Source organism: Oncorhynchus keta, chromosome 9, assembly GCF_023373465.1.
Source record: "Oncorhynchus keta strain PuntledgeMale-10-30-2019 chromosome 9, Oket_V2, whole genome shotgun sequence".
NCBI lineage: Eukaryota > Metazoa > Chordata > Actinopteri > Salmoniformes > Salmonidae > Oncorhynchus > Oncorhynchus keta.
The window spans coordinates 17,867,803-17,882,413 of NC_068429.1; the positions used below are offsets into that span (position 1 = coordinate 17,867,803).

Below are 14,611 nucleotides of genomic sequence, written 5' to 3' on the forward strand. Positions count from 1 at the left end.
TTCTGTTGTGTGGGGATGAGAGGAGGCCTGTTCTGTTGGGTGGGGATGAGTGGAGGCCTGTTCTGTTGGGTGGGGATGAGAGGAGGCCTGTTCTGTTGTGTTCTGCTGTGTGGGGATGAGAGGAGGCCTCTTATGTTGTGTGGGGATGAGAGGAGGCCTGTTCTGATGTGTTCTGCTGTGTGGGGATGAGAGGAGGCCTGTTATGTTGTGTGGGGATGAGAGGAGGCCTGTTCTGTTGTGTTCTGTTGTGTGGGGATGAGAGGAGGCCTGTTCTGTTGTGTGGGGATGAGAGGAGGCCTGTTCTGATGTGTTCTGTTGTGTGGGGATGAGAGGAGGCCTGTTATGTTGTGTGGGGATGAGAGGAGGCCTGTTATGTTGTATGGGGATGAGAGGAGGCTAGCAGCTCCTGACTCCTTTCTTCTAGATGAAAGAGAGGGACTGTACTGTCTGTGACTGCCAAATAGGAGCTCCAATACATTGTGTATAATCATGACCAGGCAATTGTGTGTGTGTGTGTGTGTGTGTGTGTGTGTGTGTGTGTGTGTGTGTGTGTTGCATTGAATAGGCCCTCTGGCATATGGCTACTCTCAAATGTGGCTGGTCTTCAAGAACGGTTTGTACAGTAAGATGTATAAACTAAGCTGTGTTTAGATAGTTTACCTTTCATCCAGGGCTGTCAAATTCCTTGTTTCGAACCGCACAATCTCATTTGACGACACTTCCGAGCTGTCTTTCCGCCCTGGCTTCCCATTGGATGTTCTTCTGATGAGTGTGTCTGTCTCCGTCTCCCCCCCGTTTTGAGAGCCCAGTGGTTTGGTCCCATTCTCCAGGTTGAGGTAAGACTCGGCACCATCCACCTGGGAAGCGGTGAGGGGGGGGTCTTGGAGTGGCCCTGCAGGGGTGGAGGTGATTGGCTGGTCCATGCTGCTCAAGCTGTAATGGTTTTTCAGGTTGAGTGACAGAGACCTGGTCGTCCATGACGACTCCTGATCATCTACAGGGGAAGGAAGAGAAATCTCTTTAACTGACAAAGTTGAACACAAATAGTCAAAAAATGAATATTTTAATGAAATGAAGCAAACAAGTCTAACTTTAGCCCACACTCTCAAAGTCCCTAGTTGTTAGTCAGTTTCTCTCACACCTCCTTCCCTGTCTCTTTCTCACAGACAAAAATTACTCAAAATCAAAACACACACACACACACACACACACACACACAGTTGTCAGTCAATTTCCTCTGTCTTTCTTTCAAATCATCATCTCATTATCAGTTTTTCTCTCTTTCCTTCCTCCATTTCTGTCACTTCTTTCTCCCTATCTCAATCTCTCTCTAACACACACACACACACACACACACACACACACACATGCCTATGTGAATACACTCTCCAGAGACAGAGGTTTTGGCTGTGCAGCCGGCAGCGTCTGAGTGGACTGTGTCTTAGATTGGTTGGATTAGCATTCACTAGTTCTGGGTGTACCATGATTTAGATAGCATGAAACACCACGTGTCAACCCCACGAAAACAAATATACAGACACTACCACACAAATGGTGCCGTACTGGTAGCAATGGCTGACAGGTCCCATTCATTTAGATTGTTTTGGGGCATCAGCTATTTGTGTTTTGATTGCTCTTTTGAATTTGTTTTAATTGGTCATCATGACCAAGATGAAAGACTGTTGTTGTCTTGTTTGGCTAAGATAACTACACTCTAAAAACGAGGGCTTCAACAAGGCTTCTTCTAAGATCCTCAAAGTTCTTTGAAGAACCTTAGGGTTCTTGGCACTGAAAATGGCCCCCAAAAGGTTCTTCCAAGAACCCCATAGGAGGTGTGGTTCATAGAGGAACCTCATTAGTTGGTGGGGCGTTCTTTCAAGGACCTAACTGGCCGATCGAAACATTTGGATTTGAAAAGACAGCAGGTTCAGGCACTAACAGTAACTGAAACATGTAAAGATCAATTTAAGATTGGTCCCTTATATGATCTAAATGGATATTGTTTTATGATGATACCATCTATCTTTTCAGATTTGTGCAAATCTTTCTAAAACAGAAAATGGACACAATTCAATGGATATCAATCAACAAAGAGGTACGAATGTGTTGAAGGCTATGAGAATGTGTTGAAGACTATGAGAATGTGTTGAAGGCTATGAGAATGTGTTGAAGGCTATGAGAATGTGTTGAAGGCTCTGAGAATGTGTTGAAGGCTCTGAGAATGTGTTGAAGACTATGAGAATGTGTTGAAGGCTATGAGAATGTGTTGAAGGCTATGAGAATGTGTTGAAGGCTCTGAGAATGTGTTGAAGGCTCTGAGAATGTGTTGAAGGCTCTGAGAATGTGTTGAAGGCTCTGAGAATGTGTTGAAGGCTCTGAGAATGTGTTGAAGGCTCTGAGAATGTGTTGAGGCTCTGAGAATGTGTTGAATGCTATGAGAATGTGTTGAATGCTATGAGAATGTGTTGAATGCTATGAGAATGTGTTGAAGGCTCTGAGAATGTGTTGAAGGCTATGAGAATGTGTTGAAGGCTATGAGAATGTGTTGAAGGCTAGCTGTGTTGGGTGCAGATGACTGAACTTGCACACTTTTGAGTCTGTCTGCAGGTATACAGACGAGGATGCATACAAAGGTATTCAATTGGTATTGGTACGTTATGCAGATCACATGTACCATCCTCCTCCCTTACGATCAAGGCAGCCCCCTGCACCTCTCTGATTCAGAGGGGTTGGGTTAAATGTAGAAGACACATTTCAGTTGAATGCATTCAGTTGTACAACTGACTAGGTATCCCCCTTTCCCTTTCCCTCTTCAATAAAACAACACATAGGCATTGTGGGCAAGGTATGTGTATGAAAAACATTATCAAAACAGTTTTTTCATTCACATTCACCACAGAAACCAAGGTATGAATACTGTCGTGTGCATGTTTTGTTAATCATCTGTATAATTACTATTTTTTGGATTCCCAGACTTCACCCTCCCTACACCTCTGAATATAACAGGAAACCTGTTATCAACATGCACTGCTAAATCATTCTGGCTATGGATATGGAGAACATCAACACATTAACATCAACAGGCCAGAGGATATACACATTAGACTTGGGGCTCTGCTGGTAGTTAAACAGGCCAGAGGATATACACATTAGACTTGGGGCTCTGCTGGGAGTTAAACAGGCCAGAGGATATACACATTAGACTTGGGGCTCTGCTGGGAGTTTAAACAGGCCAGAGGATATACACATTAGACTTGGGGCTCTGCTGGGAGTTTAAACAGGCCAGAGGATATACACATTAGACTTGGGGCTCTGCTGGGAGTTAAACAGGCCAGAGGATATACACATTAGACTTGGGGCTCTGCTGGGAGTTTAAACAGGCCAGAGGATATACACATTAGACTTGGGGCTCTGCTGGGAGTTTAAACAGGCCAGAGGATATACACATTAGACTTGGGGCTCTGCTGGGAGTTAAACAGGCCAGAGGATATACACATTAGACTTGGGGCTCTGCTGGGAGTTTCAACAGGCCAGAGGATATACACATTAGACTTGGGGCTCTGCTGGGAGTTAAACAGGCCAGAGGATATACACATTAGACTTGGGGCTCTGCTGGGAGTTTAAACAGGCCAGAGGATATACACATTAGACTTGGGGCTCTGCTGGGAGTTAAACAGGCCAGAGGATATACACATTAGACTTGGGGCTCTGCTGGTAGTTAAACAGGCCAGAGGATATACACATTAGACTTGGGGCTCTGCTGGGAGTTAAACAGGCCAGAGGATATACACATTAGACTTGGGGCTCTGCTGGGAGTTTAAACAGGCCAGAGGATATACACATTAGACTTGGGGCTCTGCTGGGAGTTTAAACAGGCCAGAGGATATACACATTAGACTTGGGGCTCTGCTGGGAGTTAAACAGGCCAGAGGATATACACATTAGACTTGGGGCTCTGCTGGGAGTTTAAACAGGCCAGAGGATATACACATTAGACTTGGGGCTCTGCTGGGAGTTTAAACAGGCCAGAGGATATACACATTAGACTTGGGGCTCTGCTGGGAGTTAAACAGGCCAGAGGATATACACATTAGACTTGGGGCTCTGCTGGGAGTTTCAACAGGCCAGAGGATATACACATTAGACTTGGGGCTCTGCTGGGAGTTAAACAGGCCAGAGGATATACACATTAGACTTGGGGCTCTGCTGGGAGTTAAACAGGCCAGAGGATATACACATTAGACTTGGGGCTCTGCTGGGAGTTAAACAGGCCAGAGGATATACACATTAGACTTGGGGCTCTGCTGGGAGTTAAACAGGCCAGAGGATATACACATTAGACTTGGGGCTCTGCTGGGAGTTTAAACAGGCCAGAGGATATACACATTAGACTTGGGGCTCTGCTGGGAGTTTAAACAGGCCAGAGGATATACACATTAGACTTGGGGCTCTGCTGGGAGTTTAAACAGGCCAGAGGATATACACATTAGACTTGGGGCTCTGCTGGGAGTTAAACAGGCCAGAGGATATACACATTAGACTTGGGGCTCTGCTGGGAGTTTAAACAGGCCAGAGGATATACACATTAGACTTGGGGCTCTGCTGGGAGTTTAAACAGGCCAGAGGATATACACATTAGACTTGGAGCTCTGCTGGGAGTTTAAACAGGCCAGAGGATATACACATTAGACTTGGGGCTCTGCTGGGAGTTTCAACAGGCCAGAGGATATACACATTAGACTTGGGGCTCTGCTGGGAGTTTAAACAGGCCAGAGGATATACACATTAGACTTGGGGCTCTGCTGGGAGTTAAACAGGCCAGAGGATATACACATTAGACTTGGGGCTCTGCTGGGAGTTTAAACAGGCCAGAGGATATACACATTAGACTTGGGGCTCTGCTGGGAGTTTAAACAGGCCAGAGGATATACACATTAGACTTGGGGCTCTGCTGGGAGTTTAAACAGGCCAGAGGATATACACATTAGACTTGGGGCTCTGCTGGGAGTTAAACAGGCCAGAGGATATACACATTAGACTTGGGGCTCTGCTGGGAGTTTAAACAGGCCAGAGGATATACACATTAGACTTGGGGCTCTGCTGGGAGTTTAAACAGGCCAGAGGATATACACATTAGACTTGGGGCTCTGCTGGGAGTTAAACAGGCCAGAGGATATACACATTAGACTTGGGGCTCTGCTGGGAGTTTAAACAGGCCAGAGGATATACACATTAGACTTGGGGCTCTGCTGGGAGTTTAAACAGGCCAGAGGATATACACATTAGACTTGGGGCTCTGCTGGGAGTTAAACAGGCCAGAGGATATACACATTAGACTTGGGGCTCTGCTGGGAGTTAAACAGGCCAGAGGATATACACATTAGACTTGGGGCTCTGCTGGGAGTTAAACAGGCCAGAGTTTACCTCTCTTTGGATTCTTTTATTCTGCTTTGCCACGAAAACCATAATAAACACGGACAACTAAAATATTGTGTTATTGTTATTATTGTTGTTATTGTTATGCTTATCATTATTAATAACCCAAATGGTTCTTCAAAAGGTTCTTTGAGGATCCATTAAAAGGGGTTATTTGAAGAACTTATAGGGGTTCCCCCACAGTTTCAATTTGAAGAACCCCTGAAGGATACTCCAGGAACCTTTTCTTTTTAGAGTGCAGCAGCTAGCTAGCTATGGATTGAATTTGAGTGTGATTAATTGCGCAGCCCTATTGGTGAGCTTTCTGCACCGTGTGGCAGCAGTAACGTTAGCTTCACCAAAGTGGGTGATACAGAGTTCGTTGAGATTAGTAGCTAGCTAGATAGCTAACCATCAAGCTACAAAGCCCGGAGAAAGGGCATTGGGGACAGAAAAGTGAACTGGGCTCATATCTCTATAGGTGCACTGTTGAGGATGCGGACCTAACTGTCTCACCTCCGTGACCATCCATACCTGAAGTTCCTCCTCTCGTAACGCCATCTGAACTGCTTCAATTCATCACTCATCCTTCCAGTAACTAACGTCCTATCTGTGGTGATACAATGTTATTATTTTGGATTTGTTGTAGTTTGTTATATGCTTTTGTATACAGAATTCAGCTTTTAACTGCCATGTATACAACATAAAACAACTACAAAACAAGTCTACACACACACACACACACACACACACACACACACACACACACACACGGTCCAATATGAACACCTGCCAAGCGCCAAATGGGGGTAGGTTTTCCATTTGGCGAGTCGATCTCAGAAGGCTATCCACCACACTGGAGGGTAAATCTCAGAAGGCTATACACCACACTGGAGGGTAAATCTCAGAAGGCTATACACCACACTGGAGGGTAAATCTCAGAAGGCTATACACCACACTGGAGGGTAAATCTCAGAAGGCTATCCACCACACTGGAGGGTAAATCTCAGAAGGCTATACACCACACTGGAGGGTAAATCTCAGAAGGCTATACACCACACTGGAGGGTAAATCTCAGAAGGCTATACACCACACTGGAGGGTAAATCTCAGAAGGCTATCCACCACACTGGAGGGTAAATCTCAGAAGGCTATACACCACACTGGAGGGTAAATCTCAGAAGGCTATACACCACACTGGAGGGTAAATCTCAGAAGGCTATACACCACACTGGAGGGTAAATCTCAGAAGGCTATACACCACACTGGAAGGTAAATCTCAGAAGGTTATACACCACACTGGAGGGTAAATCTCAGAAGGCTATACACCACACTGGAAGGTAAATCTCAGAAGGCTATCCACCACACTGGAGGGTAAATCTCAGAAGGCTATCCACCACACTGGAGGGTAAATCTCAGAAGGTTATACACCACACTGGAGGGTAAATCTCAGAAGGCTATCCACCACACTGGAGGGTAAATCTCAGAAGGCTATCCACCACACTGGAGGGTAAATCTCAGAAGGTTATACACCACACTGGAGGGTAAATCTCAGAAGGCTATACACCACACTGGAGGGTAAATCTCAGAAGGCTATCCACCACACTGGAGGGTAAATCTCAGAAGGCTATCCACCACACTGGAGGGTAAATCTCAGAAGGCTATCCACCACACTGGGGAGTAAATGTTTGTATCAAAATAGTAATGTAATAAAATATCTGTCCTGATGTCTAGGAGGAAATGACTCATGTTTTCCATTTTACCACAGACCGCCTCTAATGCTCCTAGTTCCGTGGCACTGTTTACCGTACAGGACATCAACTACTTGACATCGCTCACTTGCCATGGGTCTGCTGCTAGCTACCGTTCATTAAATAGCTGTTATGTGGTGACATTTACATGAAGTAAGACAACCTTTGAAACGAAAACCCACGGAAGAAAAGGAGGACGAATCAAACAAAAAATAATGTTTTGTGAGAAATGGAGGTTTGGAGATAAAGGAGTCTCAAGAGGCTGGCTACAGTATGATGCTGAGGCTGTGGTGATGAGTTGTTCTGTGTGTAGCCAGTATGCTAAAGATAAAAGCAGAAACAACTCATTTGTCATCGGAAATAAAATGATGAAGCTGGAGAACATTTGTGACCATGAACACAGCAAGTGTCACATTGCCTGCGTGTCTGTGTCCAGATACTGTTTAGGACTGTACGTGCCATTGGCAAGAAGGTGAGACCACTTTCTGACTTGGAGTGGATGTGTGAGGAAGGGAAAATGTTGTTACTCGTGTAGCTAGACTAGTACTTTTGTAGCTAGTTTTTTCTAGTCTATTTAACAGACGTGGTCCAGTATTGTAGGTTATTTCTCAGCTCTTGATTAGCTTTGGTTCACCTCCAAATAGTGTATAAATACAACCAAATGATAGGCCTACTGATGCTAACATGGATCTCAATGGCTCTGGAACATTCTATTTGAATGTTTGTCTCCAGATGCTGTTTACATTTTAAAGTATTGTGACACAATTGACTTTACCGATCTTATTGTGTTGATCCTTAAGTAAACAAAGCTTAGAAGGATAATTTAGCACAATCAACTGCCAGCTATATTGGATAACATGATTGTATATTGAAATATTATAGTATTAATATGATGTTTGATTTTTGCTGTTCAGATGAAAAACAAAGGAATCGCTGTGGGCTCAACATACAGAAATAAGAAGCAGGGCAAATAGTTTTTGCACCATATTGCAGAGGTGGAGAGAAACAACATCAGAGAGAATCTGAAAAACACAACATTTCTCTCCATAATGTCAGATGGCTCCACAGACAGTTCTGTGAAAGAGGAGGAGGTAGTTTATGTAAGATTCTGTCCCAAGGGCAAGAAATTAAAGGCTGGGAAATTAAATCTAGCCACAGCCAAAAATGAACCAGCATCTATTTGACCTGTATTTTATCAGGGTATTTCTACTCAAAGTAAAGGATTTGTAGACCTACTCCCCCCGTTTCCTCTTTGTATCAGGAGAGCACCAGTTCTATGTCCACTGCACTTCTCATAACTATCTTAGCATTGCTGTTGCCCTGTTTTGACTTCTATCTACTCTTATTCAGTGTACACCACACACACACACACACACACACACACACACACACACACACACACACACACACCCCTCAAGCCAACTCTTTATTGCATTAACAGCATTTACAATTACACCCCCATACTGTACTCCTCCTTCGTGTGTGTGTGTGTGTGTTTGCATGCGTGTGTGTGTGGTTGTATGCGTGTGTGTATGTATGTGTGTGTGTATGTACGTGTTTGTATGCGTGTGTGTGTATGTATGTGTTTGTATGCGTGTGTATGTGTTTGTATGCGTGTGTGTGTATGTATGTGTTTGTATGCGTGTGTGTGTATGTATGTGTTTGTATGCGTGTGTGTGTATGTATGTGTTTGTATGCGTGTGTATGTGTTTGTATGCGTGTGTGTGTATGTATGTGTTTGTATGCGTGTGTGTATGTATGTGTGTGTGTGTATGTATGTGTGTGTGTATGTACGTGTTTGTATGCGTGTGTGTGTATGTATGTGTTTGTATGCGTGTGTGTGTATGTATGTGTTTGTATGCGTGTGTGTGTATGTGTTTATATGTGTGTCTGTGTTTGTATGTGTGTGTGTGTATGTGTTTGTCTGTGTGTGTATGTGTTTGTATGCGTGTGTGTGTATGTGTTTATATGTGTGTCTGTGTTTGTATGTGTGTGTGTGTATGTGTTTGTATGTGTGTCTGTGTTTATATGTGTGTCTGTGTTTGTATGTGTGTCTGTGTTTGTATGTGTGTGTGTGTGTATGTGTTTGTATGCGTGTGTGTGTATGTGTTTATATGCGTGTGTATGTGTTTGTATGCGTGTGTGTGTATGTGTTTGTATGCGTGTGTGTGCGTATGTGTTTGTATGCGTGTGTGTAGGTGTGTGTGGGTCTATGATTGCTTAGCTTGCTTAGCAATGTGCATTTCCTAAATGTTGGTATGTAAGTGTGATCTGTCCTTGATGATGAACTGTTGTACATGCAGGGCCAGTGTCCTGGACATATACAGTGGGGCAAAAAAGTTTTTAGTCAGCCACCAATTGTGCAAGTTCTCCCACTTAAAAAGATGAGAGGCCTGTAATTTTCATCATAGGTACACTTCAACTATGACAGACAAAACTACTATGACAGACAAAATGAGAAAAAAAAAGTATTTGGTCAATAACAAAAGTTTATCTCAATACTTTGTTATATATCCTTTGTTGGCAATGACAGAGGTCAAACGTATTCTGTAAGTCTTCACAAGGTTTTCACACACTGTTGCTGGTATTTTGACCCATTCCTCCATGCAGATCTCCTCTAGAGAGGTTATGTTTTGGGGCTGTTGCTGGGCAACACGGACTTTCAACTCCCTCCAAAGATTTTCTATGGGGTTGAGATCTACAGACTGGCTAGGCCACTACAGGACCGTAAAATGCTTTTTACGAATCCACTCCTTCGTTGCCCGGGCAGTGTCATGCTGTCATGCTGAAAGACCCAGCCACATTTCATCTTCAATGCCCTTGAAGGAGGTTTTCACTCAAAATCTCACAATACATGGCCCCATTCATTCTTTCCTTTACACAGATCAGTCGTCCTGGTCCCTTTGCAGAAAAACAGCCCCAAATCATGATGTTTCCACCCCCATGGTTCACAGTAGGTATGGTGTTCTTTGGATGCAACTCAGCATTCTTGGTCCTCCAAACACGACGAGTTGAGTTTTTACCAAAAAGTTATATTTTGGTTTCATCTGACCATATGACATTCTCCCAATCTTCTTGTGGATCATCCAAATGCTCTCTAGCAAACTTCAGACGGGCCTGGACATGTACTGGCTTAAGCAGGGGGGCACGTCTGGCACTGCAGGATTTGAGTCCCTGGCGGCATAGTGTGTTACTGATGGTAGGCTTTGTTACTTTGGTCCCAGCTCTCTGCAGGTCATTCACTAGGTCCCACCGTGTGGTTCTGGGATTTTTGCTCACCGTTCTTGTGATCATTTTGGGGTGAGATCTTGCGTGGAGCCCCAGATCGAGGGAGATTATCAGTGGTCTTGTATGTCTTCCATTTCCTAATAATTGCTCCCACAGTTGATTTCTTCAAACCAAGCTGCTTACCTATTGCAGATTCAGTCTTCCCAGCCTGGTGCAGGTCTCCAATTTTGTTTCTGGTGTCCTTTGACAGCTCTTTGGTCTTGGCCATAGTGGAGTGTGACTGTTTGAGGTTGTGGTTGTCTTTTATACTGATTAGAAGTTCAAACAGGTGCCATTAATACAGGTAACGAGTGGAGGACAGAGGAGCCTCTTAAAGAAGAAGTTACAGGTCTGTGAGAGCCAGAAATCTTGCTGGTAGGTGACCAAATACTTATTTTCCACCATAATTTGCAAATAAATTCATTAAAAATCCTACAATGTGATTTTCTGGATTGTTTTTCTCCATTTTGTCTGTTACAGTTGAAGTGTACCTATGATGAAAATTACAGGCCTCTCTCATCTTTTTAAGTGGGAGAACTTGCACAATTGGTGGCTGACTAAATACTTTTTTGCCTCACTGTATAAAGTCATGGATTAACAAACATGCTCAATGGAGAATGACTGTTTTACCTGTACTGTATATTCAACTTAATTGTTCTGGTTCGTATAGTTCGTGCAGGTGACTTACTGTGACCCTGTCTCTCCCCCAGTCCCAGTCCAGCTGTGTGTCTCTCCCCCGGTCCCGGTGCCTTGCTCTCCAGGTGTTTGAGCTGTGTGACCAGCAGGGACAGGTGCTGGAGCAGGTCTCTGTTCTGTAGTAGCAGCTGGTGGACACGAGCCTGAGCCTCTACACGAGCTGCGGTCTCCACTGACATCTGATCCTTCAGGAGCTGCACCTGAGTGGGGGAGATGAGCAGGAAAGAGGGGGGATCAGGAATCAGAACTGTGCCTAGTGGGACTGATGATAATGGGGATGTGGATGGAGTGTGAGGAAGTGTGTGTAGTGTGTGTGTGTCTGTGTGTGTGTAGTGTGTGTGTGTGTGTGTGTTTATAACAGTGTGTGTCTGTCAGTAAGTTTTTTTCTGTTTGAAAAATTCTACTTCATGCTACAGCCCCCCCCGCAGTTGAAAATCTAATTAGATGGAATTTCCCGGACCTGAAATTGAAAAGAATGACGGGTTCCCACTATTATTTGTTAATATAATTCACAGTGAGCTCATTATAGTCTGACAATGCGCATCTGCAAACCTCTGGGAACGACTGGGAAAATAAATGAAAAATATAAATAACTCTGTGTTTGTGTTGTGCCTTCCAGGCTAATTTTCTACAACAATAGCAGACTGATTCACTCTGTCCACGTTGTGTTGTGTGTGTGTGTGTGTGTGTGTGTGTAAGTGCACATGAATACGTGTGTGTATCCTTACATAGCTGTGATGGCAGTGCTCCCTAGTGGTCATGCAGCAGAGAGACAGGCAGACAATAGTGCCAAATGAGGCACATGATGCCGTGATTAATAATATAATAATAATAATATAGCCAGACAGTCAGTCCCCCATTGCACATCAGTACTACAGTACTGAATAAGACTTGGATATATTATTATATTATGTGTACTGTAGGGCTGGTTATATTATGTGTACTGTAGGGCTGGTTATATTATGTGTACTGTAAGGCTGGTTATATTATGTGTACTGTAGGGCTGGTTATATTATGTGTACTGTAGGGCTGGTTATATAATGTGTACTGTAAGGCTGGTTATATTATGTGTACTGTAAGGCTGGTTATATTATGTGTACTGTAAGGCTGGTTATATTATGTGTACTGTAAGGCTGGTTATATAATGTGTACTGTAAGGCTGGTTATATTATGTGCACTGTAAGGCTGGTTATATTATGTGTACTGTAGGGCTGGTTATATTATGTGTACTGTAGGGCTGGTTATATTATGTGTACTGTAAGGCTGGTTATATTATGTGTACTGTAGGGCTGGTTATATTATGTGTACTGTAGGGCTGGTTATATAATGTGTACTGTAAGGCTGGTTATATTATGTGTACTGTAAGGCTGGTTATATTATGTGTACTGTAGGGCTGGTTATATTATGTGTACTGTAGGGCTGGTTATATTATGTGTACTGTAGGGCTGGTTATATTATGTGTACTGTAGGGCTGGTTATATTATGTGCACTGTAGGGCTGGTTATATTATGTGTACTGTAGGGCTGGTTATATTATGTGTACTGTAAGGCTGGTTATATTATGTGTACTGTAAGGCTGGTTATATTATGTGTACTGTAGGGCTGGTTATATTATGTGTACTGTAGGGCTGGTTATATTATGTGTACTGTAGGGCTGGTTATATTATGTGCACTGTAGGGCTGGTTATATTATGTGTACTGTAGGGCTGGTTATATTATGTGTACTGTAGGGCTGGTTATATTATGTGTACTGTAGGGCTGGTTATATTATGTGTACTGTAGGGCTGGTTATATTATGTGTACTGTAGGGCTGGTTATATTATGTGTACTGTAAGGCTGGTTATATTATGTGTACTGTAGGGCTGGTTATATTATGTGAACTGTAGGGCTGGTTATATTATGTGCACTGTAGGGCTGGTTATATTATGTGTACTGTAGGGCTGGTTATATTATGTGTACTGTAAGGCTGGTTATATTATGTGTACTGTAAGGCTGGTTATATTATGTGTACTGTAGGGCTGGTTATATTATGTGTACTGTAGGGCTGGTTATATTATGTGTACTGTAGGGCTGGTTATATTATGTGCACTGTAGGGCTGGTTATATTATGTGTACTGTAGGGCTTGGTTATATTATGTGTACTGTAGGGCTGGTTATATTATGTGTACTGTAGGGCTGGTTATATTATGTGTACTGTAGGGCTGGTTATATTATGTGTACTGTAGGGCTGGTTATATTATGTGTACTGTAGGGCTGGTTATATTATGTGTACTGTAGGGCTGGTTATATTATGTGTACTGTAGGGCTGGTTATATTATGTGTACTGTAGGGCTGGTTATATTATGTGCACTGTAGGGCTGGTTATATTATGTGTACTGTAGGGCTGGTTATATTATGTGTACTGTAGGGCTGGTTATATTATGTGTACTGTAAGGCTGGTTATATTATGTGCACTGTAGGGCTGGTTATATTATGTGTACTGTAGGGCTGGTTATATTATGTGTACTGTAGGGCTGGTTATATTATGTGTACTGTAGGGCTGGTTATATTATGTGTACTGTAGGGCTGGTTATATTATGTGTACTGTAGGGCTGGTTATATTATGTGCACTGTAGGGCTGGTTATATTATGTGTACTGTAGGGCTGGTTATATTATGTGTACTGTAGGGCTGGTTATATTATGTGTACTGTAGGGCTGGTTATATTATGTGTACTGTAAGGCTGGTTATATTATGTGCACTGTAGGGCTGGTTATATTATGTGTACTGTAAGGCTGGTTATATTATGTGTACTGTAGGGCTGGTTATATTATGTGCACTGTAGGGCTGGTTATATTATGTGTACTGTAGGGCTGGTTATATTATGTGTACTGTAAGGCTGGTTATATTATGTGTACTGTAAGGCTGGTTATATTATGTGCACTGTAGGGCTGGTTATATTATGTGTACTGTAGGGCTGGTTATATTATGTGTACTGTAGGGCTGGTTATATTATGTGTACTGTAGGGCTGGTTATATTATGTGTACTGTAAGGCTGGTTATATTATGTGCACTGTAGGGCTGGTTATATTATGTGTACTGTAAGGCTGGTTATATTATGTGTACTGTAGGGCTGGTTATATTATGTGCACTGTAGGGCTGGTTATATTATGTGTACTGTAGGGCTGGTTATATTATGTGTACTGTAAGGCTGGTTATATTATGTGTACTGTAAGGCTGGTTATATTATGTGCACTGTAAGGCTGGTTATATTATGTGTACTGTAGGGCTGGTTATATTATGTGTACAGTAAGGCTGGTTATATTATGTGTACTGTAAGGCTGGTTATATTATGTGCACTGTAGGGCTGGTTATATTATGTGTACTGTAGGGCTGGTTATATTATGTGTACTGTAGGGCTGGTTATATTATGTGTACTGTAGGGCTGGTTATATTATGTGTACTGTAAGGCTGGTTATATTATGTGTACTGTAGGGCTGGTTATA

The 14,611-nt window shown here is 43.0% G+C and overlaps 1 protein-coding gene across 3 annotated transcripts in view; it reads right to left on the minus strand.

Moving 5' to 3' along the window:
- Window positions 1–14,611, minus strand: part of si:dkey-34e4.1 (carboxyl-terminal PDZ ligand of neuronal nitric oxide synthase protein) — a 428,423-nt gene that overhangs the window by 84,664 nt on the left and 329,148 nt on the right. For all 3 annotated transcript variants that reach the window (XR_008142864.1, XR_008142865.1, XM_052525398.1), the window contains exons 9-10: window positions 11,121–11,328; window positions 661–994 (exon numbers count right to left, since the gene is read on the minus strand). Coding sequence is in view for 1 of the 3 variants with exons in the window: in XM_052525398.1 (XP_052381358.1) it covers window positions 661–994; window positions 11,121–11,328 (542 nt within the window). In the remaining 2 variants the exon portion in view is untranslated. The remainder of the gene's footprint in view (window positions 1–660; window positions 995–11,120; window positions 11,329–14,611) is intronic.